This window comes from Lytechinus pictus, chromosome 19 (assembly GCF_037042905.1).
Source record: "Lytechinus pictus isolate F3 Inbred chromosome 19, Lp3.0, whole genome shotgun sequence".
Lineage (NCBI taxonomy): Eukaryota > Metazoa > Echinodermata > Echinoidea > Temnopleuroida > Toxopneustidae > Lytechinus > Lytechinus pictus.
Genome location: NC_087263.1, coordinates 4469409 through 4495852, shown reverse-complemented (window position 1 = coordinate 4495852; position 26444 = coordinate 4469409). Strand labels below are relative to the sequence as shown.

The 26444-nt window shown below is 35.7% G+C and overlaps 1 protein-coding gene across 1 annotated transcript; it reads right to left on the bottom strand.

Annotated features, from left to right (window-relative positions):
- Positions 1-247: 247 nt before the first annotated feature.
- LOC129283083 (uncharacterized) lies at positions 248-26259 on the bottom strand. The gene is made up of 23 exons (XM_064113666.1): positions 26134-26259; positions 23535-23687; positions 22122-22266; positions 21000-21135; positions 20557-20631; positions 20143-20234; positions 19651-19744; positions 17616-17960; positions 16840-16954; positions 16072-16104; positions 15631-15719; positions 14371-14451; positions 13416-13546; positions 12546-12870; positions 11569-11650; positions 10983-11077; positions 10228-10341; positions 8679-8769; positions 7722-7858; positions 7063-7252; positions 6114-6172; positions 5470-5592; positions 248-4746 (listed from the first exon to the last, which is right to left on the bottom strand). Exons 2-23 carry the CDS (start codon positions 23644-23646, stop codon positions 4687-4689), a joined length of 2724 nt encoding a protein of 907 aa, XP_063969736.1. The 5' UTR covers positions 23647-23687; positions 26134-26259; the 3' UTR covers positions 248-4686.
- Positions 26260-26444: the final 185 nt, after the last annotated feature.

The window sequence follows — 26444 nt, the reverse complement described above, 5'->3', positions numbered from 1 at the left end:
TTCATTTTTCCTTCACTTTTTCACTTTCCCCATTTTTTTACTACTAGAAAAATTGCCAAGGCAGCCTTCCACCCCCCCCCCCTCTTGCAGGGTTGTCCAAGTACCCATTATCATTAAAGTGACCCAAGTCGTGGATAATAATAGCCTCAATCAAATATAATATGGAATGCATGATTATGACTCAAAGTAGCACCATACCTTCTTCATATTCATTCAAAGATACAAAACATACAAGACAGTTTTTGAATTACTTCTACTTTTTCCTGAATAGGAGTATTTATTTCTATTTTTACATACACATGGACTCTCTATAATCTTTCTGTACATTTAGGATCATACTACACGATTCATTTCAATTTGAACATACACACAAGGACATACTAAAAAGAAAAAGGTAGTATACTTACATAAAACCATTCAACTTATGAAAGGGCGACCCCCCCCCCCCCCACCTTTCACCTACATCCACTTATAACATCCATTAACTTTGTAGTGAACAACATACATGTATTATGCCTAATGTAAATATTAAATATTTTCTCCTTGATACATTTTTAGAATGCTTTTTCACCCAGAAACTAATATATTTGGCAACAACTAAAATCCGAAGAAATTCTTCAGAAGAAATACAAGTATGTTGACTAACTATAGTTATAATCTAGAATCTACCACAGTGCTTTTAGAAGCTAGTCTGCTAAACGTATAAATACTGTACATCAAAATACAAATGCTACAACAATTTCAATTATAATAATAACACAGTTCTTGTATAGCTCAGATCACATTATGATATAACGTCCATATGCGCTTTCAAAGGACTTGGATATTATTACCCCGGCTTTAGCCCCGCAGCCTTTTACAGCGTGGTGGCATTTCAAGGAATAAATTCCTGCCAGGTACCCATCCATCTCACCTGGGTCGAGTGCAGCACAATGTGGATAATTTCTTGCGGAAGGCAATTACACCATGGCTGGGATTCGAACCCACGACCATCTGTTTCAAAGTCATAAGACTAATCCACTGGGCCACAATGATCCACATGTGCGCATTCACCAAACAGTGGGCTTGACAGATAAAATCCACTAGTGATCAATGAACTCTGTAGCCAAAGCCAGAGCTAAGGTGTGCTAGTTGTATTTTTATAAAAAACTAAGTACTTTTCTTTAAAGCAAGAAATACAGAATGATTTGATACCCATATTGAAATATTTACACACTACTTACACATGATTCGAATATTAAATATTTATCAAGGTGAAAGACTTGTATACATTGCTTCACATTATAGAAATACACATACACCTAACAGAGTCTGGGGTCGGTTTCACAAGACCATATATAAGTCTAAGTTCATGGACATCCCATGGAGATATGTGAGATATAGACCATATGAGTATAATACACATTTCAAGGGATTGTCTTAGAAGCTAAACTGATGCCGTTTTCATGAAACCTGGGCCCTGAATACAAATACAATGTCATACCGGCATAATATGAATAAATATACCTCAATTAGACATAATATAATGTAGAATTCAATATTTTCATCCTCTACTGACAATCCACATAATATACACAAACCTAGGCCTATTAGTAAGATCACTTATAAACATCAAGTATCATTAATGATTCAATACTTTTCATCAAAATCAAGGTGTCTCTCTTGAGGTAAATTACAAATTTGAGATGAATTTCTGACTCAAAATTTATGACAATTTATAATCTTAAAAAAGTCATCAAGAATGTTCAATATTTTGAAAAAGTAATATCAATATACAATGCCTTAACTCATAAGCATTAATAACAATAATTAAATACATGAGTAAATTTGATTTTACTGGAGACTTTATACAAACCACAAAATTACGTATCACTTTTCACTTCAGGGAAATGCATAAACCTTTATTTCAGTTAATTCTTTAAAACAGAATTCCTTTGCAATATCACTTATAACTAAACATCAACTTTTAATTACATTGTTTCTTGGTTATTACCTGTTCTTTGATATTCAAAACTTGGAATGGAAAAAATACACTATCAATAATTTTAATTTGAATTTTAAGAATTACCAGTATTTTTTTTTCTCCCTCAGAATTTTTTTGTATTCTTCCCTACATTTCCTCAGACAATATTATTACTTCCTTAGATAATATCCATGTATATCCAATCTATATATAAAGTTGTTCTAGTATGTTTGTATTAATGAATCAACCTTTATAAGTAACAATTATATACATAAAAACTCTTTGTCTACTACAAATATACCCTTATCAATTGTTCTAGACATACATGTACAAGTACATTTGATACCATATTCCGTATTTACAACATTTAATCTTCAACAAATAGCATATACAACACTGATAATCTGAATTGAAGTACAGAGCATAAGGTTATCCAAAGAACTAGATATATAATATATCATTGACACTTCCTGCCAAGAATGCATTCATTTACCACCAAAGGAAAGTTACCAATATATACGTGTGTATCATTGTCATGTTTGCATGAATATTAAACATATTTAAATACCGTATTACATAATGCATGATAGACATAGATACATTTATGATATATAAGCTATTAATAAAGTAGAGTCATATATTCATAATTATCATACACATCACATTTACAATAAAAATTTGCATACTAAGAATAATTGCTAGGCCTAAGATTGTTGAATACAAGAAATCTGAGAATAAAATTCAATTTTGTATAATGGAATAAATGTATATTACAGAAGTACAGATAAAACTTTTTGATTCCAGAAAGTTAAAATAAATTGCCACAGATTATACCTGAATTTGTATTGTATAGATTACAATCATCATTATTCTAGACTGACATTAAAAAGCAAGAAATATTCAAGTCACACAAGTAGACTTCAAACAAAATTCTTAAGACGTCAAAAAGGGAGAAATGTTTGAGTCACAAACGCTGACTTTGAATAAATTTCTAAACATTTAAAAGATATATATGAGACATACAAGACTACCATAAAACTCTGTAAGACATTTTGATACCATACACTACATTGCAATGTGGTAAATGTATACCCATCTTCAGAACAAAGTATAAATCTACAAACATAGATGCTGGAGATAAAGAAAGAAATTTGAGAATGTATCTGAAACATCTCATCCAACTTGCAACATGATTAACATCAGCGCGACCTTTGAACTTTGACATGGAAAAAGGTTTGTAAGTATCACCAAGAGCACTTATAAAATCCCCTCGGGAAAAGGGATATAGGTGATAAATTTATAAAGCAATCCCATTGTTTATTAAAGTGACTTTTTATTCATTTTGTTTTCTTTTAGATAATGTGAGCATATAAAGGGGAGCCCCCCTCCCCAAAAAAAGTGGGAGGGTCCGAGATTTTTTTTTTAAATACTGATTCTTCAACAAGAAATGATTTTAACAAGTGATGATATAGCTGAAGGAGGTGGAGTTAATCAATTATTCACATGACACTCAACTTGAATGAGCCCCCCCCCCCTCAAAATAAAATAAAAATATTCCATTTATTTTTCATCCGTTTTTTCTCTTTCCTTCATTTTTCTACGACTTTATCTCTTATTTCTTTACCCCAAATTCCTCATTCCCTCCCTCTTCCCCTTCCCATTTCTTTACCCCCCTCACTTTCCCTCCCTTCTCTTTCTCTCTCTCCCTCTCTGTGTGCCTCCTTTCAAATCCAATATCTTAGTTAATTTTTTATCTATTAAATATCTTTCAGAATGATGTACATAACAATAATATCCTTCATATATCCATTTGTATTCTCATCATTATTATTAACCCCCCCCCCATCACTCTTCAATCTCAACATCTTTACCTCACCCCCCCTTCCTGCCCCTCAGGCCTCTGACAATCTGACAACCAAGAAGATGAGCGGGTCAAAGGTCACATTCCACGACCTCTACAAGAGACATGTTTGTTTACACAAGGTCAAGTGCAAGAAAACTCCTCTTCTCACTATTCCCAAGGGTGCGTCATCGATACCTGTAGATCTTCAAAGGGTTCGGTAACCGATACGACCAATCGCTGCATGAGAGCCGTCGGGTGGCATCAAAACTGGGAATCCAGACCGATATTTATCTATTTTCCTCAAACTAAATCATGTTTTTGACTAAAAGGGGGCAGAGACCTTCCTTATCTACTGATCAGGTCGACCGACATTTGAGGCTGTGTCAGAGACAGCCAATTATAACTTGAGAATAGAGAGTTTATGCCCTATTTAAAAAAAGGCTTCATCCTTGAACTTGCCAAATAATTTATAATAAGAAAAGATATTATTTAGAGGGAAGCAAGGCAATGCTGGAAATGAATCAAGGTGCAATGTAAGACGATGCCCTCGTCTGAGGAGTTTTATGAATGATTGAAGAAATGCTCCATTCTAATTAAATTTGGTTAAAACTCTTGATAAGGATGGAAATTATTTGGGTCTTTGACTCTCAACATGGGCATACATACCTCATTGTGATGACTGATCCAATACTTACGTGTTCACACTATGTCTTAGTTAATATCCCCTTACATGTTCACACTGTGTCTTAGTTGATATCCCCTTACATATTCACACTATGTCTTAGTTGGTATCCCCTAATGTATTCACACTATGTCTTAGTTGCTACCCCCTTATGTGTTCACACTATCTTAGTTGCTACCCGAATGTGTTCACACCGTCTTAGTTGGTACCCCCGACCAGGGCCAGTAGAATTTTCTTGTAATCTCCTGATGTATCATCCTGTGTATCAAAAAAATAATAATTGAATAGTAATAATATACAACAAGGCAAAAGCGATTTTGTGTCTTGCCCACTTATGAAAATAACGAGAAATATCAAGAAATAACAAGAAATTTGCGAGGGCACACAACAGGATTGTATCAAAACTTCATTGTGAATAACTGGGATGGAATGACATTTGTCATAAGAGTCTTGCATGTAAACTTTAATGTTGACCTCAAAATGAACTTTGATCTACCATGTGACCTCCAAACACAATAACATGCAGGTCTCTTAAGTACACCTACAAGCCAAGTTTGGTTTAAAAGTGACTTACGGTTGCAGAGTTATGTGTCGTAACATTGACCTCAAAATTACCTTTGATCTTACCATGTGACCTCCGAACACAATAACATGCAGGTCTCTTGAATACACCTACAACTCAAGTTTGGTTTAAAAGTGACTTACGGTTGCAGAGTTATGTGTCATAACATTGACCTCAAAATGACCTTTGACCTTAACATGTGACCTCTGATTGCGCCATGACATGCAGGTCTCCTCAGTACATCTACAACCCAAGTTTGTGTGAAAAGTGACTTACGGTTGCAGAGTTATGTGTCATAATGTTTGTGACGGACAGATGACATCTATTTTCAAACTTTGACTACCAACATAATTTTTTTGAATTACTACAAAGCTGGTTTAAGACTAACCCTTAAAAAGGAATGATATTTGAATACTCACTGCAATAAATTGTCCCAAGGATTGTTGGTAAGCCGACTGGAACTCTCCTTTTATGTTCAACATGTCGACCTCAGCACGGGAGATTACAATCCTCTTCAGAGTGTCGTCATCTGTACCAGCACCCTAAAGGTAAAATAAAAATTGAAATATTAAGATGATAATCCAACCTTGAGTGGAATATGTGGAAACAGGGTTTTTTTAAGTAAAATATTATATTGGATGGCTATGATTGGGATACCAGAAATATTCCACAAGTTAGGCCCAATATCGCATGAATCAAAGATGAATGCTATCCGCTCTAAAAAGAGGAGAAAGGACATCTAATATAATCATTATTATGTTCAATGACAATCATTTGGTAAACTGCAATAATGATTATTAACCTTATCCAAGTGGAAATGCCAACAATGATTAATTGGTAGAATCTATAAAAAATACTTTAATTTGTGTGATATATTTCTATAACATGACAAGCAGAAAAAAGTTGTCGTTACATTTCTTTTCCTTCAAGTCTTATGCATCTTTCGACACCAAGTTTGCATATTCAAACCATTGCATGCAAGTGGATTTCCATCTCAAATATGCAGGTGAAGACTGAGAACTAATAATGGAGAAAGGAGCAAATCGCATCCCATACCCCTTACCTTCATGGTCTTATAGAGCTTGTCTGAGAAGTATTTGTGTTTGTTACGGACACATCTCACTGTGAAAGATGAAATAAAAGAAATTAATGTAACAATAATATCATTAACAATAAAAATAATACTAATATTAATGATAAAATTTATTCTATAGCACATAACACATAGCTAAGCATATCCCTATGCACTTATATGAAACACTAAAAATAAGCACAAAGTGAGAAATTAAATTAGAAAGTAAGTGAATAGATTTGGTGCACCAAGTTCATTATATGTTAACCAACAAAGTCTAAACTTATCTAAATACTAATGAACATTAATAAAGCAATTTATATCTTTTTTACTAAGTGCTGTACAATGCATAGAAATTTTCTTTTTTACTTGAACTACTTTTTTTTATTTTCTATTTTTTAACTCATTTATTAATTAATTAATTAATCAATTAACTAATTTATTTTATTAAATAATTAATTAACTAACTAACTAACTCACTAACTCACTAACTCACTAACTCACTAACTCACTCACTCACTCACTCACTCACTCACTCATTCACTCACTCACTCACTCACTCACTCACTCACTCACTCACTCACTCACTCACTCACTCACTCACTCACTCACTCACTCACTCACTCACTCATTCACTCACTAACTCACTCACTCACTCACTCACTCACTCACTCACTCACTCACTCACTCACTCACTCACTCACTCACTCACTCACTCACTCACTCACTCACTCACTCACTCACTCACTCACTCACTCACTCACTCACTCACTCATTCATTCATTCATTCATTTAATTATTATTTTTATTTTTTTATCTAGTTATTTTTTTTTTTTTTTGGGGGGGGGGGTTCTTTTGCAATATACAAGAAACATCTTTGATATTGAACGGTAAATCACTATAATTTCTTCCCCCTTTGTTGTTGTAGCTGCTGACTTACCGACTGTTAACATAGCATCTTTCAGATCTCCAGACATCTCTCTCTTGATGGATTGCTCGATGTCATGCTTGCCGAGCTTCCCATACTCCTCGAATGTCGCCCTCAGCTGGGCGTAGCTCCTCGACATCATAATCACGTTGAAGCGAGACTCATCTGTACCCCACTTAGCTTCCCCAGCCTTGTATAGGGCCTGTACAGAGAAAGGATTAGTTCTTTAAATCGATTTTCAGTCAAAGGCAATGTTTAGACTGGCCTCTATCTGTAAAACTATGGCAGGACACTATATATATGAATATTAGGAGATAGAAAGGTCAACATGTAGTAGAAAATATGTTTTCTAGAATGTTTGTGGATTATTGATCATCAGTAATCATTTTTTTTTGGCTGGGGGTGGCTCACTGTTGTGCATGTAGAGTGAAGAATATAAGGGGAGCAGGAGCACAGAGACAAGGAACTGCTTCAGACCCCTAAGCACCCCCACCCCCTCGCCGAAAAAATAAACAGACTCGCACTCGCTTCTGCATTAGCATTAGTTAGCTTTGTCAACATCCTGATTTTCTCCCAACATGGATCCCTGGAGAATAGACACAAGGAGCCAATTCTACCACTTACTCATAACCCCCATCCCCTTCCAAGAAGAAAGATAGACCCCATCTCACCTCTGCATCAGCTTTAGCTTTATCAGGATCCACCTCGTCTCCCTCTGGCCTGGATCCCTGGAGCACGGACACAAGGAGCCGTTCAAAGTGACCGGACGTATCATCAGCAATGGCCTCTTCCAACTCTTCTCCATATGCTATATACAGAAATGATATCACAAATGAGTCTAAATTCATGTACTATGTCACCACCTAGCTCAAAGCCAAGATGGACCGGAAAAGACCACTGGATTATAGCTATAAATTTATTTCTTTCCCAGCATCCATGAGGATCTCTTCCTATTTGTACTTACTGGTATACAGCCAGCATGATGTATTACCTAGCATTAATCACAATACTTTTGGCATCATTTCTTCTGGTTCAGCCATCATGGACTAGCCTTCGCAACATGAACTGCAAGTATGGGAATTTCCATTAAAGAGCCATCCTTTATGAACGCATTATGTGCAGAAAACTCACTCCAGTAGCACACATTGCTTGTATTCTATTAATCTTCCCTGTTGTTTGCCAAATAATAAATGACAAGAATCTCTTCAAAGTCCCCCACAATTAACTTTTAGTTTATTACACATTGTAAATACAACAAATCCTAAACTACATGTACAAATTAATATATAATTGAACAAATATAGATACATTTGTGCTCAAAAGTCAGCGAACCCCACCACAAAATGCACTCATTCATTCCAAGTGTTGAATGTAGACAACAACAATACAATGTTCGGCAAGCCCAGGAAAACAAACTTTATTGAATGTATTATTTTATCTCCTGACTTCACAATTGAATATCTAACACATCAACACTTGGAATATGTTAATTTTCCGGTGGGGTTCACTAACTATTGAGCACCACTGTATATATGAATATCCATGACTGAGAACCATGCACTGAAAGGTTTGGCCAGACTAAGATCAGCCTAGCGTTCAAATAGCTTCCATATCTGAAGACTACTCACCATCTTCATACACTGTCTTTATTGCTTCTATTGAGCCGTTTGTTCTTGTACACAGAATTTCAATCAGTATCTCCTCATTGGTTCCCAAACCCTGTAAGAAAGATTATAATCAAACAAAAATGTTATAAAATCTAGAAAGCAAATTCATATGCAGAGCTGCCAACCTCTGTTGACCCCAAAACATACTGATTCATAATTAAAATCGTATTTTGAAGGAAAAAAACACATTTTGGTACAAATATTGATAAATTACACATATGAAGCATGCCAATCAAATTTAACAAAAAACATATTTTGCAATAAAAAATCATATTTTGTCACTTTTGATTATGAAAATACATACTAATATCGTTAAAACATATTAGTTGGCAGCTTTGCATATATCATTCATAATCATCAGGTACCGTGTCAAAGTTTGTGCTGTGTATTTTAGCAGGAATCCAGCTATAACGGTGCTATTTATCTTTTCATAGCCACTTTCCCGCATTTCCCTTCGTTTTAATAATAATAATAATAATAATACATAAGATTTATATAACGTCTTTCCCATTTTGATTAAATGCTCAAGGCACTTTAATATAAGAGAGCAAAACATAAAAGTAAAGAGAACTTAGAGAAGTACAAGAAAAGGTACATTATAAATGAGGATAAATGTCTGTCTTCAAATCTAGTACCTGCTGGCGAACAAATGCAATTTTAGGTTGCCCTTAAAGGATGTTGCAGAGTTTGAGTTCTTCAGCTCCTGTGGTATTGAATTCCACAGGGCTGGACCGGCATGAGCAAAGGCTCGATCGCCCCAGGGTTTTTTAGATAGTGGAATATGTAAGAGACTTGACTGGGATGATCGCAGTGTGCGTACAGATTGATAGTGGTGTATGAGAGACTTGTACATGTATATAATGAAATGTGATGATTGGTAATGGTAGCTGTGTGCAGGATCCCTGCTAAAAAAACGTGACTTTAACTTCTGACAAGGAGCCTTATCATTTTGTCTGGCATTAACCGTGCTTGGGATGCAAAAGGCAAACTTAATCATTGTGACCCGCAAGCCTCTTCTCCCAATATAGCTGAATGGGGGAGTGCAGGTGGACCACTACACAAGGGTGTCATCCTACACTTAAATGAATAATGCAATGGGTTCTTAACATGCAAAGGCAATGACTATCTTCTCTACAAGGGGCCTCAATTTAACATCCTATCCAAGGGACAGTCTATTTTCCAACTCGATGATTGCTTCAAAGAAACGATGTGATGCTTCTTAACCCATGTGAGGTAAATGGGTACCTGGCAGTAATTTATTTACTTCTTTGAAATACTTGTGCGCTGTAAAAGGATGGCCAGGCTCAATACAAGGTAATAACATCCAAAGTCACTTTGGAAGCGCACATAAAATTTTGATTATTACATCATATGCATTTTACAAGAATGAAATATTATTGTTGTTGTTGTTATTATTACTATGAATCTCTTTATGATCAACCCCCATTTTAAGTGCCAAGCACAAATCAAACACAAGGATAAAAGACTGGTAAATATCCACATCTCTTACCTTGACTGCCTTGTTGAGTTGATAAGCATCGTACTGAGCAGGGGTCATCATCAGTCCTTGTACAACATCTAGGAGTTTACCACTCAACTCGCTCTTGAGTTCTTTCAATAAATCCTGATTGGAGAGAAAGAGAGTGTGTGAGAGAGAGAGGGAGAGAGAGAGGGAGAGAAAGAGAGAGAGAGCGAGAAAATATTGAGTACATGGCTCAAATACTGTTATCAAAGTAAGTCTATAATTTTTACGAACTTGTTCCACATCACATGACTTAGAACTTAAGTTTAATTTAAACTTTGGTCAAAAGTTGTGGTTTAAATATGGATAGCCAAAAGTGATGCAAACTTAATAGTCAGCTCATATGGCACTTAAATCATTCATAACTGCTTGAGAATAATAACCAAAGTTTTTTTTTAACCATAAAAGAATGGGAAGAGAGCAAAGTAAATATAAGAAATAAATAGTATAAAAAAATTTGAAAAAAAATATTTTTGGCATCCCACAATCTTAAGCACAGAGATAGACTATAACCTAAGTTATACTTGATTTCAGAATATGCCTTTACAGGCCAAGGAGTTCTCAAATGAACACTAGTAATAAACATGCTCAAAGCAAAATCAATGGCATGTTAAATGCTTTTGTGAATGCAAAAACTTTTTAAATTAAATGCTATCAAAAGTATAAATATTTTAACAACAGCTTTTGGCATGTCAACTTGTCTTATGTTGAAGTAAAATGTAAAAGGAATTTTTTTTATTCACCTTTCCAAACATTTGTTTGAACTGTCTGGCAATCTTTTGCCGTTGGTCGTTTGATCGGTTGGCGAGAACATCTATGATCGCTTGCTCATCAGTACCTGAAGTTCAAAAGAACAAAAGTCATCAAGGTCTTGCAAACATTTCAATTGAAAATATTAAAACATGAAAAAATGTGGGACGAATAGTGGTGCTTAGTTTGTACAATCACCATATCCTCCAGGCACAGATCGAGGCAGAGGGGAGGAGTGGGTCTTGCCCCCAGCCCAATTCTTTTTTTCTTTTTTTTTTGGGGGGGGGGAGTGCCCCCACCCCTGGTCCATCTAGGATCCATCCTGTCAACCAATGCTTCCATAAGTTTATACACTTTTTAGACTACATCAGGTGATATGAAAAAATTCTCACTCGGCTGGGTAGTTATACATTTTTGTGCGGGTACGACACGTCTAGATTAAACAATGTTAATTTGTATATTGTGCCTACAAACTTGTAAACATAAATGTTCCAGCTGCAGTTTTTTTTGTGTGCGATACTGCATGATATCAATATAAGTATAATTCTTTGGTTTAAATTCTCAACTCTTACAACTCACCTAGACCTTTCATAGCTTTCCTGAGTTTCTCCGCATCATTCTCTGGGTTGAACTTTGACACTGGCACAACAGTTCCTTTATCCTGCATTACAAGAAAACAAACATTTGAAAAAGACAATCCAGAATGACTATGACTGAGCAGTAATTAGCATTTAACACTTCAAATTATCAATTTAATATCATTATGAAATACTTTGACATCTTTTTGATGATTAAATCAAATCTCTTCTTCAAATGTTTTGAAGAGTACGGTCCCTTATGGCTCTGACTGAACAATATTTAACACTTACAATGATCATTACAATAGTCTCCTTGAATTCCTTTTGATGATGATTGAATCCATTCATCTGTTTCTGACGATGGTGTTGACCTTCGGAAAGTTATATTAATCTTGGGAGGGATATTACGTAATAATACAAAGCGCCATCCCCCTGATGAATATAGAAAGTGCGAGCGGATCAACACCCATGGTTTCTGATGAATTCCATTATGAAAGATTGCTTCATTAAAACTAAAGGCTGTTCATATTAAAGACATGTACATCCACTTTGCAAAGAGGCTATCTTCACAAATGGATAAAACTGTATTCAGTTTAAGTGGGGCATGTTTGCCTTGAATGTATCTTAAGAAGGGTATTATTATTACAATACAATGGAAGATTTAAAGTTCAGTGTCAGTGTTGGTGTTGAAAGCACATCTCCAATACATAATCTGATTTTACAAAAATGGTCCAAAGCACATAATAGAACCTTCAAGGATAACAATATACCAGTTGCTGACAGGGCCAACCTACTAAAAGAAGACTCATAATTAAAGTAGGTAAATAAATTAATAATAGCTCAACACTAAGTGAGACTTGTCCCAAGATAAGTCTTCTGCTCATTTTGGTGTTATGCTGGTGTAAAGATATACTTAACACCAACACCAGATTATCAACACAAACCTTGATATCACAGAATTCATCAAGCCGAGCATACCTTGGGTAATTTTTCTTTATATTTCTTGCTCTTCCGTCTTGGCTTCTCCTCTTCGCTCTCGTCCTCACTTTCCGTCTCCTTCCTCCTTCCTTTCTTCCCTTTATCCTTCTTAGATTTTGTCATCTTGTTCAGCATATCCTGTCCCATGCTGGACGTGAACAGAGCCACAATTGAAGAGTACCCGTTGCCGACGGCCAGGTCGTAGGGCGTGTCACCCTTGTTATTCTGGACCTTGGGGTTGGCTCCAGAGTCGAGGAGGGCTTCGATCGCCTCCTGGCCGTCTGGCCCGAGGAGGACGGCTTCGTGGAGGGCGGTGTTGCCTTTCCTGTGAGATGAAAGGGGAGATTGCTTGTGAGCGCCATTGTTAATGGCTTTAATGAATGAATTAATCAGTGTTTGAATTGATAGTTGAATTATGCAATGGATGAATAAATAAATGAATGGATTGCATAATCAAATATTAATAATAAACAAATATATCAAGTGTTTGAATCACAGATGGATTATCTGTGTCAAAAATTACAATACACAAGCAGCTAACAAAAAGATGAAACATCAAGTACAGAAATAAATCAGCAAAATAAGTGAATGTACAAATACATCAATCAATTAACTAATTAATTAATTAAATAATAAATCAGTAAATTAATAAATCACTGAACGAACAAACGAATGAGTGAGCGCACAAAAGAACAAACAAATACATAAACAAACAAAAAATAAATACATGAATAAACAAAGAAATACATAAATGATTGAACAAATAAATAAAAATAAAAAATTACTAAATAAATAAATGAATAAATAAATAAATAAACAAATTAATAAACAAACAAATAAATAAATAAATAAATCCTCTGTATGACCTACCTAGCCGGTGTCTTTCTATTCATCTCTGCTCCCGCATCTGCTAGTACCGGTATACTCTCAACCTGATTGTTCATAGAAGCATACACGATAGCAGGTATACCATCCTTGGTTTCACAGTTAGGATCAGCACCCTAAAAACAAAGTTAAAGAGATAATAATGTAATGTAAGAATGATCAAATACAGTCAAAAAGAATGATATTATTGTTCATAGTGGCATACACAATAGCAGGTATACCATCCTTGGTTTCACAGTTAGGATCAGCACCCTAAGAACAAAATTAAAGAGATAATAATGTAATGTAAGAATGATCAAACACAGTCAAAAAGAATGATATTAATGTTCTGATTTGGTGGTAAAATTTGTGCTTTGATTTTGATGTATCTTTCAAGTGGAGGCAAGTGGTGAAGGAGAGTAGGAGGTTTGGTTTAGGAAGGAGTGTGCACTGAATCAGGCAAAGTGGAGGGAGGAGTGAAGGGAAATTGCTGCGAGTGTTAGGTAAATCTGTTGCAGAAAGAGTTGCGTTTAAACGCAAGCCAAAAAATCAATCGCAAGTCCCAAATGCGCGCTGTTGATTGGTTGAAAATCAAGTTGCGCATTATTTTTTGAGTTGCGAATGATATTTTGAGTTGCGAATGATATTTTGAGTTGCGATTGATTGCGACTCTTTCTGCAACGGGCCCCTGGCCATCCCTGTTCAAGGGGATAAACCGATTTAAAGCTTTGTATATACTACTACTACTATAAAAATTAAATAAATTTATAGGCAATATCTGCCATTACAGAGCAGCAAGTTAGAATATTTTGAATAGCGGACAGTCCTGATTGGCCCAACCACCATAGTCACAACACCGACAACAGGATAATTGATGTTACTCTTAACCCCCGTTTGTGAAACTGCCCCTAGCTCTTTTGTACACTTTACACAGAGTTTATATCAGAAGAATGTTTCTTACCTCATCCAACATGTCTTGCACAACGTCAGTATTGCCATCTCCCCTTGGTCCTAGCTCTCTAATCAATTGCTTCTCCTCAGGCTAACCAGAAAAGAAAAGATAAACATATATATAGTTATTTCTTATGTATAAATATAGTCACTACAAATTCATTAAATATGTTTGATTTGATTTATTGTTTCACATTCCACAAAAACATACATCTTGAACATATGAGAAGATGATGACAAAAAATACATAATTGTAGTGTTTTACAAAGAAATACAATATCGTGAAATATGAGGAACCTATTAAAAAGCATAGCTTGTAGACAGGTTCCCAGAAGAAAATAATCAAGGAATAAAAACTCCTAACGCAATGAAGCGAGATAAATCAAATGAAGAAAAATAATCAATATATTATAGAGTTCTACATGATAATCACTTGATGCATTATTATTTATAATCAACATTTCCCAACACTTTGGGATTGTTCCTTCCACAATACAATCTCGCAACCCCAGGGCTCAATGCCAATAACCAATCATGAACACTTTGTTAAAAATGCTGACCAGCAACTGATCAGATCAGTTCTTTTATGTTTGCAATTTATCACAAACCTTTAAAGGTCAAGTCCACCCCAGAAAAATGTTGATTTGAATAAATAGAGAAAAATCAAACTAGCACAACATTGAAAATTTCATCAAAATCGGATTTACAATAAGAAAGTTATGACATTTTAAAGTTCTGATTATTTTTCACAAAACAGTGATATACACATCTGAGTGACATGCAAATGAGATAGTCGATGATGTCCCTCACTCACTATTTCTTTTGTTTTTTATTGTTTGAATTATACAATATTTCATTTTTTTTTAATTTGACAATAAGGACCAACTTGACTGAACCATATAGTATTAAACAATGCTAATTCCACATGTTCAGGGAGGAATTAATCGTTGTTTCACTTGGCAATGAGGAGAATTAGAATATTTCATATAATAAAATACAAAAGAAATAGTGAGTGGATGACGTCATCAGTCTCCTCATTTGCATACAGACCAGGATGTGCACATAACTGTTTTGTGAAATTAAGCGAAACTTTAAAATGTCATAACTTTCTTATTTTACACCCGATTTTGATGAAATTTTCAGTGTTATGTTTGTTGGATTTTTCTCTTTTTATTCAAATCAACTTTTTGTTGGAGTGGACTTGTCCTTTAAGTACTGGACCCAGAACTTGTTTATATTGAACCTCAAAAATATTTATAAAACGACTTACTGTCAGTCTATCCTCTTCAACTTTTTTCTTGGCTGCAAGTCTCTTTGTCAACGGTTTCTTCTTCCTGGTTGTCGCTCCATACGGTGAGTCTTGATAAAAACAAATTATTATTAACTAAAATTGAAATAAGGATACTGAAATGTAATCTTTACAAACAAACAGGCAATTCTATTCGCATGAACAAATATGATTTAAAAGCTTATCAACAGAAATTTACTTAACATGCATGTTAATACTCTTAATTTTCAAGCTTCTGTTTGGTTCACAAAATGAATCTTCTAAATGTCACTGAAAGATTAAGTCGTTATCATAACGTAACCATTCATTTGTAGGAAACTTTATTTTACATTCTCTTTTTTATAATGAACACATAACAAATTCTATCCACTTTTTCATAAAAATATTCACTTTTCTGATCATGTTTCAATAAAAGTTGCTTACCAGATTCATTCTTGCTCTTTGCATTGATAGCATCTACAAAAAAATTTGAGAGATATTTAAGAATAATTAGTTTCAAAGCAACACATCATAAATATTTCAAATCAAATTCCATCTCTAAAAGGGCACTGAACTCAGAACATACATTTGGATAGTCTTGTAATATATATCCTTTCATCAAATTAAAACCTTGTTGATGTATCGCAAAGGTCACACTGTTGATATTAGCAGTAAAAGACAAGTTGTAATATGTATTCATTTATCACTTGGTTTATTTTCAGCATATAAGTATGTTGACCATTTGTCACCTTTTCTTTTTTTATAATTCTTAGACTGCTGTACATATATTTTGATCACCAGCAATATTCTTGCAGTTTGTGAAATGTGTCTGTGCAATGAGGCTGTCTAACGTGGCAGAGGGGTGTTCTAAAATGAATAAGTGCAGTCAAACCTGCTTTAGTGACCACCTGTTCAGAAGGACCACCTGTCGAAAAAGACCACCAATTTGGTTTCCATTGAACAGTATCCCCCACTGAAACATAGAGGAAACCTGCTTTAGTGACCACCTGTTCAGAAGGACCACCTGTCGAAAAAAGACCACCAATTTGGTTTCCATTGAACAGTATCCCCCACTGAAACATAGAGGAACATATCCATAGAGACCACCTGCTCATAAATACCACTTTTCTTGTCACCCTTGAGTAGTCTTTATTTACAGGTTCACTGTGTTATCATCATTATTGAAAAGCTTGCTAGTCCAAAGAAACCTACCTTGTCTCGCAACTTGCGCCCTGTTTCCTCTGACCGGTGGGTTTGACCCCCTGGACTCAAGACTAATGGTCAATGTGACGTCCACTCCATCGTCCTCTACACTGGCATATGTGATCTAAGGTCAAGGAATAAAATGGTAAGATATGCAAAAATCTTATGTGAATTTCAATTTAAATAATTACTAGGGTGATTCTGCTGTGGGCTATTTTTTCTCGGTACATTCATTCAAAACTACATTTTGTATTGAAACCGATATAAATTTTAGGAAATTATTTTACAGCTAACATGGATATTGGACAACCTGGGTGTATCACCTATTACCCTTGTGAGTGGGGTTTATTTTTTATGATTATGTGATTAGAAGTAATATCACAAATTAGGCTTAAGCTTTGATTAATGATTCTGATGTAATTTAACACTTTTGAGACAGAAAAATAATTCACTTTCGAGGGAAGTATGGTACATGTACATACAGGACTGGAGAACATGGTAAGACTAAAAAAGTAGTAAAATTAAGACTAGTGCATAATCTTGATTCCATAAGTGTAACAAGAGAAACAGAAGAAAAATACGTGTATATATTTTTGAAAAAAAGGGGAAGGGTTCTTAAAATGTATTTTAAATCACTAGGAGGGATTGAGATGTCACTAGATTTGGTTTTTTAACTCAAAAGATTTCATAGTTTGTCTAGTCGGTTATGAAGTCCAAGTTTATATTCAACTGGGATCTGGTCACTATCATGGTGAAAAAATCCCAAGAGTCTAGAAGATACCAACCTTCCCCATTTTGGGTTTTCCAACACCTGCTCTGAACTCCGCATCCTTCTGCGAAAACGCTTCCAGGTGAGCAGCGATGTGCGCGATCTGCCGCTTCCAGTAGCCCTTCCCGGGACTGATGTCCGTCAGTCGCGGCTTCTCCTGGGCGTGGCCCGTTCCTGTTCCGGTGGAGATCTGTTCCCTGACCTGGCGGACAGCTTCCACGTCCTGGGCTGAGCGAGTGGCCTGTTCGTGGGTGGGGTAGAAGAGGCCGACGGTCTGGGTTGAAATTGACTGGTTGAGGACTGCTGGGAGGGGCACGCTGAGAGGGCGCCAGGCGTCTTGGTTGTTGTAGCCAGACATGGCCTAAGGAATGGTAAGAGAGTGAGAAAGAAAGAGAGACGCCACTTTTGATATCTTTGATTGTAGTTTTTCTGACTTGGGTGCATGTCAGTCATTATGCTTTAACAGATTGATTCGTTCCAAATCCAAACAATATTTTTATTATGGTGCATGGTATGAAAAAAATGTTCACACGATATCAGATTTGCTTAATCCACCCCTCCCTGGCCATAAATTGTTTGAAGAATTAATCTTGGATTTTAATATACCCCGTTCTGACAGAAGAAAATTTAATTTTTTAATCCAGAATATATCTAAAGACTGGCTTATTCCCAATCTTCAGAATGCTGATGTCCATAACAGTGATGATGTTCATCAATGTTAATTCTCAAATTGATAGGTATTAAAAAATTACCCAGCTATGCTTACAATATCTTGAGTGGCAAATTTAGCCCTGGCGCACGTTATGAATATTGGAGCAGTATCTTATCCATTCCTGACAATATTTCATGGGAGAAAATACATTGCAATAACTTCAAATGTTCGATAGACACCAAAATTCGTTCTTTTTATTTCAAAATTTTCACAAATGCATTGCTTTTCATGATATTCTTTTTAAGATTAAAAGGAAAGATTCCCCTTTGTGTGAATTTTGCAACAAATTCCCTGAAACATCGCTTCATATATTTTGTGATTGTTAAAAGGTTTCACCCCTGTGGCAAGACTTGTTAACTATTTTAATACAGAAGTTTAATTCCAATTTTACTTTATCTAATTTCAGAAAAATGTTTGGTGATCCGGATGATAAGTTCATATCCTACTTATTTTTATTATTGAAGTACTTCATTTTCATTTGTAAATTCAGCAAAGTTGATCCAAACTTTGGAGCATTTAGATCTTTTGTTAAGAAGCAAAAAGAAATTGAATATTGTGTGGCCAAAAAAAGACACAAACTCGCGGCTCATTTTAAGAAATGGAAGTTTGAATTATAATTTTTGTCATCTGCACATGTATCATTGTACGTATCCTGTTAACTGTGTACAATCATACAAATACTTGCCATCAAAGTTGTGTTAAATATCATGTCTTGTGCCATTGCATAAAACTTTCCGCTTTTTTAAATATTTTTTATTATTATCACTTATGTTTGTTTTTTTGTCCTAATGATGTTATGATTATTTGTAAATAGTTTAATTATGTTTGATTTGTTATTTTTGTTTATACTTGGTCTGGTTGACCCAATAAACATATCAATACAAAAGAAATTTTGTAGAGCATTCAGTGACATAATACAAAAAAAAAAAGACAAATAATGTCAATACGATATTTATACAAGAGCAGAAGTGGTAACTGGCTCTGATAAAAAAGGTAATAATAAGAACGCCTTTGTAAAAGCATCTAGATAAACAGTGCTTTGTAAATGCTATACATCATTGTTCTATCTTGTTCAATATCGGAGTGAGCCAACATTCAAACAATTTTAAGAGAAAGCTTCAAATATGGTGTACCTGTTGGCAGAAAGGCAAGTTGTCCATTGGTTTGGCATTCGGAACACGGCGGCAGCAAAAGCATCATATTCGTATAAAGTTGGGGAAATTACTAGTACATACCATTCATATTCATCTAAAGTTTGGAAAGTTACAGAAATGTACCATAGTCTCTTGTAAAATGTTAGTGATTCTGATCTCTCCTTTTTTAAAGTTTTTCTACTTACATCAACAACCACAGGAGGCTGAACCATGGCAGGACCTGATCCTACAGACTGACGCAACGAGTTCTGACGAGGGCTCGTCTGATGCATGTGATAGCTGGTAATAAAACAAGAAATGAGGATGAACAGCGATGCGGATCATTGGAATAATTGTCACCTTAACTGCAGCAAATAGGAATAATTGCTTCAAAAAAATTAAGTATTGTAATGTATTTTGAAATGATTTTGAGCAGTTTTGACCATCCGAAAGTAATTCTTCCCATCCATCTGTCCATATATCTCTCCATCTATCTATCTATCTACCTACCTATTTATCTATCTATCTATCTAGCTTTCTATCGAACATCCATCTATCCATTCAACCATCCATCTCTCTATCTTCTTTCCATCCATCCATCCATCTGTTTATCCATCTGTCCCTCTATCCATCATCTACCTTCCTATCTAAACTTGTATCCCCTCTGTTGGCCTCTCCAAATAGACTAATATACTTACTGGAATAAGTAGTCTGGGTTCTGGTTGAGGGTTGTCTGTGGCTGCGGAGTTGGACCAACCCATCCATTGTGTGGCATGCTATTCTGCATTGGCTGTAATGTGAGTAAAAAAATCACATATAGCTTTTCATAAGGTAAATTGCCACTTGGTCAGGTCATCGTCATTTCCATATGTATACACAGACAAAGTTAGAATTTAAACTCTTAAAGGATTCTTTAGTGCGAGAAAATCGTATACATGTATTTCAAATTCAAATTAAATGAATTGAGCATCAACTTTTAAAACAATTGATATTCACCTTTATAAGGAATAAAATTGATTTGGTTACAAATACAAAGTTTTGAGGATAGACTATCCCTCCTACCCTGCCCCTCCCCCATGCACATGCCCCCCCCCCCCCACCCTCTAACTTACCATAGATGACCTTGCCAGTGCCATACTGCCGTTGGTCTGAATCGTCTCTAGAGGACCAGAATTGTTCAAAGAATTCTGTCATACACATAAAATGAAAGCACATTTTACTTTAAAAATCTGAAAAGTCAAACATGGATATATCATCAGTCAAAAAGTAAATTGAATTTTAAAGAAAAGTAGCCAATACGGTTAAAAACAAATTTGGCCATTTTCATCGCATTGCCAATTTAGAGAGTGTAATGAGTGTAATGATGAAGTTAGAAGGCCTCATTTCAGGAATGATACCTCATACTGCACTGGAAATGGCATCAACATTTTCAGTGCATTTTTCTCTTTCTTACAATATTCCATATGTAATTGCTAGCTTTCAAGATAAAGAGAAACTCAAAAATATTCTTGAAAGGTATCCTAAAGTCACACTCTCCTTCTATGCATATACTCACGTGAAGTGATCTCTGAGGGCGCCTAGAGTCCATGATAAAACTCTGATCGTCATCTTCCTGATTCTCGTCGTTGTCAGGGGAAACCCAGTCAACGATGAACGTCTTACTGTTTACATGGCTCTCACGTTGTCCATCACTGTCAAGACAATCATAAAATGTGATTTATAATTACCGGCATTTTCAAGATCATTAATAACATTGCCTAAATCAGAGCCGAATGATTCTATCATTCTCGAGAGAAACACAGTAAAAAGTGAACATAAGTACTGTTTATATGACTCTCACCTTTTCCATCACTGTCACAACAATTATAGAATATTACTCATTATTTAAGGACGTTCCACAGTTAAAATGAAATCCACGTCATTTTCACAAAATTTTTTAAGAAGTATACAGATTATCAATAATATCAAGAGTAGTGTAATGCAATGAAGCATTGTACACAATGCCAATGTTTGCTACCTGCTATACAGCTACAGTAAAAGGAAAGATTACCCAACATTAATCGCAAAACTTTTGGGAGCTAACCATCAAGTTCAGCTTTCATGCAAGTATTAGAATTCCTGTCAGAGACATCTGTTATAAACGGGTAGAAGTGTAGATAATTCACTCTAGTCACACACACCTAGCCTCTCATACAAAACATAGAAGCTCTTTCATATGACTCAGACTGTGTTCCTAACGGCAATATTTGGAGTGTTGTGGCCCAGTGGATTAATCTTCTGTCTTTGAAACAGAGGGTCGTGGGTTCAAATCCCAGCCACGGCGTAATTTCCTACAGCAAGAAACTCATCCACATTGTGCTGCACTCAACCCAGGTGAGGTGAATGGGTACCCGGTAGGAAGAAATTCCTTGAATGCTTGAGCGCCTAGGCAGCTCAGCTAAACATGGGGTAATGATAATAGCAGGGCCCGCCGGGAGAACAGTTTTCGAACTGAAGTGGCTACCCTGGGTAAATATACCTATATTTTTATTGTTATCATTGTTATTATTTTTAAACTGCTCCATTGCCAATTTGACCCCAAAACACCAAATTTGACACCAAAATTCCCCAAATACACAATTAAAACCCTAGAACAGCCAAAAAAAAACATTATGTGGGATGACCTCTCCTTACTCACCCTGACACTGCTATAGCTTTGATGGTCCTCTTGCCAGGATTCAGAAGGAATGGTCCTTTATATTTGATCGTGTTCTTGTCCTTACGGACAAAAGGGTCTGGTTTACTACCGTTAGTACTGAAGTACACACTTGCATTGCGAGTTGCTAAGACATGGAAGAAAGAGATATACCGTCAATGAAAGAAGAAAGAGGAACAAATCAGTTCATATTTCAATATCACAGAACAATACAGATCGATCACAGCGTCTTGGGTGTCATACTGATTTTTCTCGATGCTTATTGGGCATGGATATTTTCTGTACCCTTTTTAATTTTCGAATTAATGTTGTAATATAGACAGGTGACACTTTAACCATGCCCTTATGATTTGATTAAAATTAATATGGCCCGTATTCTGAAGTCAGGTTTAACTTGACCAGGGTCTAACTCTGCTTAAATTATAGGGAGCCAAAAATTCAAAAATTAAGTTAATATTGTATATTTATTATATTTACTATTTTGTTTCCTTTTGCTTTCATAATGAATAAAAATACTTCAGTTATCATTCCAAGACAGTTATGAACAATGTGGGTGTCATACGAGTTAATAAATTGAATGTGTACTGTTAGGGATTTGAGCTCCAATTGGCTCTCCATAGTTAAACCACAACTTTAAACCAGATGTTTAATTTAAACCCGAGTTCAGAATACAGGCTTATCTGTACAAATGTCATATATCAGTTGAAATATATATGGGATAGCTTAAATCCTGATCACTAAAGACACTCCAGTGGTCTAGTGGTTATGACACTGGTCTAGTAATCCAGAGTTTGTGGGTTCGAATCCCACCCGGTCTGAATATGAATAACTTATCAATGATCTAATCTAGTATCAGGCATGGCAAATACAACTGGAATATACCCCTTTTCTTTCACTAATTTCGCCCCACCAGCATGGAAATTTAATTTCTGTATGATAACGGCCATATGCAGCTTCCCATGACCCCCAAATAATTTACAATACCATTCAACTTCCACTTGTTTATACTATGCCAGAACTTATTAACTCTTTGCATGCTGAATTAATTTTGGGGGATAATGATGACAATTGTTTCCATGTTATTAGTTCAAGATTTCCATATTGCACCATTGATACTCATTATTATTATATAGATGTTATCCAAGAACCATTGCCTTTTATTACTATATTAGCTTATATAATTTGAATGTAGGGGAGAAAACTAATTATTATAGTTGTTGAAACTTATTGTACGAATGTGCAAGACTGCAACATCAGCATGCAAATGGTTAAGAAATGATAAAAATACACCTTGATTTCATAGATCTTCTATAAAATTATCACTCAATTCAAATACTCAAGTTTGGATTTAGAGTCGAGTGAAAACATAGGAAATGTACATGATATAAAACTAACCTGATTTGATCTCAATAAGGGTGTTGGTATCGATCTGACTGCTTGCCTGCCCAGTGAACGGCACCCTCAGGGGGGTTATAGTCGGAACACAGACTGCTCCTGCAGAGGGCATTGTGGGATATCACTTCCTCCTTTGCTAGCAGCCACCAAAATCTGAAGAAATTCACAAGAAAATAAACAAATAGGTTAATGATGATAATGGTGTGTTGGCTCATTTGGTAGAGCGTCCGTCTCACAACCGGGAGGTCGGGGATTCAAACCCCGGCCGCGTCAGACCAAAAGACGTTAAAAAAGGGAGTTGCTGCTACCCTGTTTGGCGTTCAACGATTAAAGGGATAGAGCCTCGTCGATCTGGCCCTGCACAGCAGCTGCCGGTCCCACGATCAATTGGGCAAAGCAAATTTTTGGAGTATTTCATTTCATGTCTATTTCGAACAAAAATTATGGATTTTCTTTTTTTCATATATTTTGATAGGGCTCGCTGGCACTAATGCATAATCATTTTGTTGTTGCTAGCGCAGAGCAGAACACATGGTCCATTCGCAACAAAGTGGCACCAATGAAGTTGACCATCATGATGACCCACAACAAGGCTATGTAAATATAATTCTAGTATATTGCGCCAAATCTCATCATACTTCATATGATTGAGCCTTCAGAGCCTTCCAGTACCTGATTTCACACCATTTCTTTGATCTTGGACTAAGTTTTGGATTCATTTTGCTCATCAGAAACAGGACAGGGCAAACATTTTCTCGTGCAGTCACAATGATTAAATAAAATGTAAGCAAAAAGTTAAAATGCTTGCAGAAGACTGGGGCTCAATTTCTGGCCTCCAGACAGCCAATTCTGGCAACGAGGACTCTGTCAAAAGGAGTCGCCGTAGGAAAAGGGCACTAAAGTCATAAATTCCCCCTCAAGCAGAGAGGATGAGGAAATGGAGAATGTGAGCAACGATTAAATCCACCTGACCCTGCACTACTATCCATGATTCCAGAAACTTGAAAGTCTAAAAAGGGTTGTATTCAGACTCCCCATACATCACACGCTAAATGACGAAATAGCTTAATAATCCTTTAATCATCATGGTATCTGCAACAAGAATTACCAGATGACATAGACCTAATCATTTTTTAAAGACTGTTAATGTATTTGCTCCGGTTGTGTGTCCGAACAGGTTGCTTGTCCAGACAGTCAATTACATGTATTAGATCTAAATTCTAAACAGCAAGTTTTAGGAAGAGTTAACATAGTTAACAAGCAAAGTCTCATCAATTTCTAGTACAAACAAGAAAGCTTCAAAATTTTAGAATTTCCAGACACCCAATCCATCCTAATGTAAGATGGTTATTTTGTCATATTCCTATTTTGTATATTTCCTTTAAGTTAACTTGTGTTCTCTCCAGCTGTTCTACATTTCTGTTCCGTCTAGAGTTTAGTTCATTTGCATTTCTTTTCAGCACTGCCCTTGCAGTCTGAACTTAGGTTATTTGAGTTTAACAATATTCAGTTGTCATTCATTCATTCTACTCTGAATGCCTTTCCTCTGATTCTCTTTTGTCATCTTCATTCCTCCTCTATTCTCTCTTCAGGTGTTCCACTCATTCCATCCCTCACCCGACTCCTTAGTTTCTTTCATTACATTATCACCAGACATCATCTATCATCTTCATCTTATTCCTTATTGGTTTATCTTATGAATTGGGTTCTTACATTTTAGTTTGATCCTTCCATTATCTTTAGTTTGATTGGTTATTTCTAAATTCTAATTTAAATAAATTATGTAAATTGTATATCATTCTGAGTTTAGCTGAGGCAAACTAGCTCAGAGATTAAAGCAGTGCACTACCAGACTTCTTCGGTTTCTGTTCAATTCATTTTGCTTCTCTAGTTCAGTTTCACTTCTTGTCCCTTTTGGTCCATGATTGATTTGAACTACAACATAGAACTTACATTATTTTCTACCCCTGAACTTATAATTTTTCAATTTCTCAACGGTGAACCTTACACTAATTTGTAAAACTAAAACTAAAAAAAGCGATGAATAATTTTCAGTCCCCTTTTTTTTGCCGACAGAACTAGCTTGGAAAGGTGAGGGTACTTTATAAGGACAGAATTAGTCAGAATATCATAGTCCAATATCATGAAACTCACATCTTTAAGTTAACTAGTTCTGGATTTCAATTGACAAGTTCGTTCACCCCTTCTTCTTGATTTTCGTGCTCGTGCACTCGACTTGTTCACTCAGACTGTCTCAGGCTCAGCCGCCCTTGCTTTCCCTTCCCGTGTTTTGGCAAAGTTAACCCTAGGTATAGCTACTTTCTACCTTTTTTCAACACCACCTGAATCTATCTACAATCTCAATCACACTCATCCAACCAATTGAAATAGATCTAGACGGTAGACCTAAAATTGATCGAATTCATTGCAACTCACACTTCTCAACACTGCACAGAAATGATAACGTGGGACTGAACTAAACATTTCGCTTCACTTCACGCTCCCACATAAAAGGGAGTAGTTTACACTTATTTTTTATGATCACATTTCTGAATACATTCAGACGAAGACTTGATACCTAGCTTAGTCGTTTTCTTACATTTATATAGGAATCTGTAGAAGAAAAATCCAACAATATGAGATAATATTTTGGCTTGAGTGATGATTTTCGAACAAAAAGCAGACCGATCTGTGGCATTCGTGACCTTTGGGTCACAACGGCCTCGTTCCTAAATATTTTTTATAGCCCCGTAATTATCGCGTACGTTTCATAAAAGCTTATATGTAATTGATGTGAACGAGGCTCTCTGAAAAAAAACAATCTTTTTCGTAGCTAAGCAACAGTTAAACGAAGGAACAGGTTGTTCAGCGGCGAATTCCCGTACGGGCCGCGCTCTCATCTTGTATGCA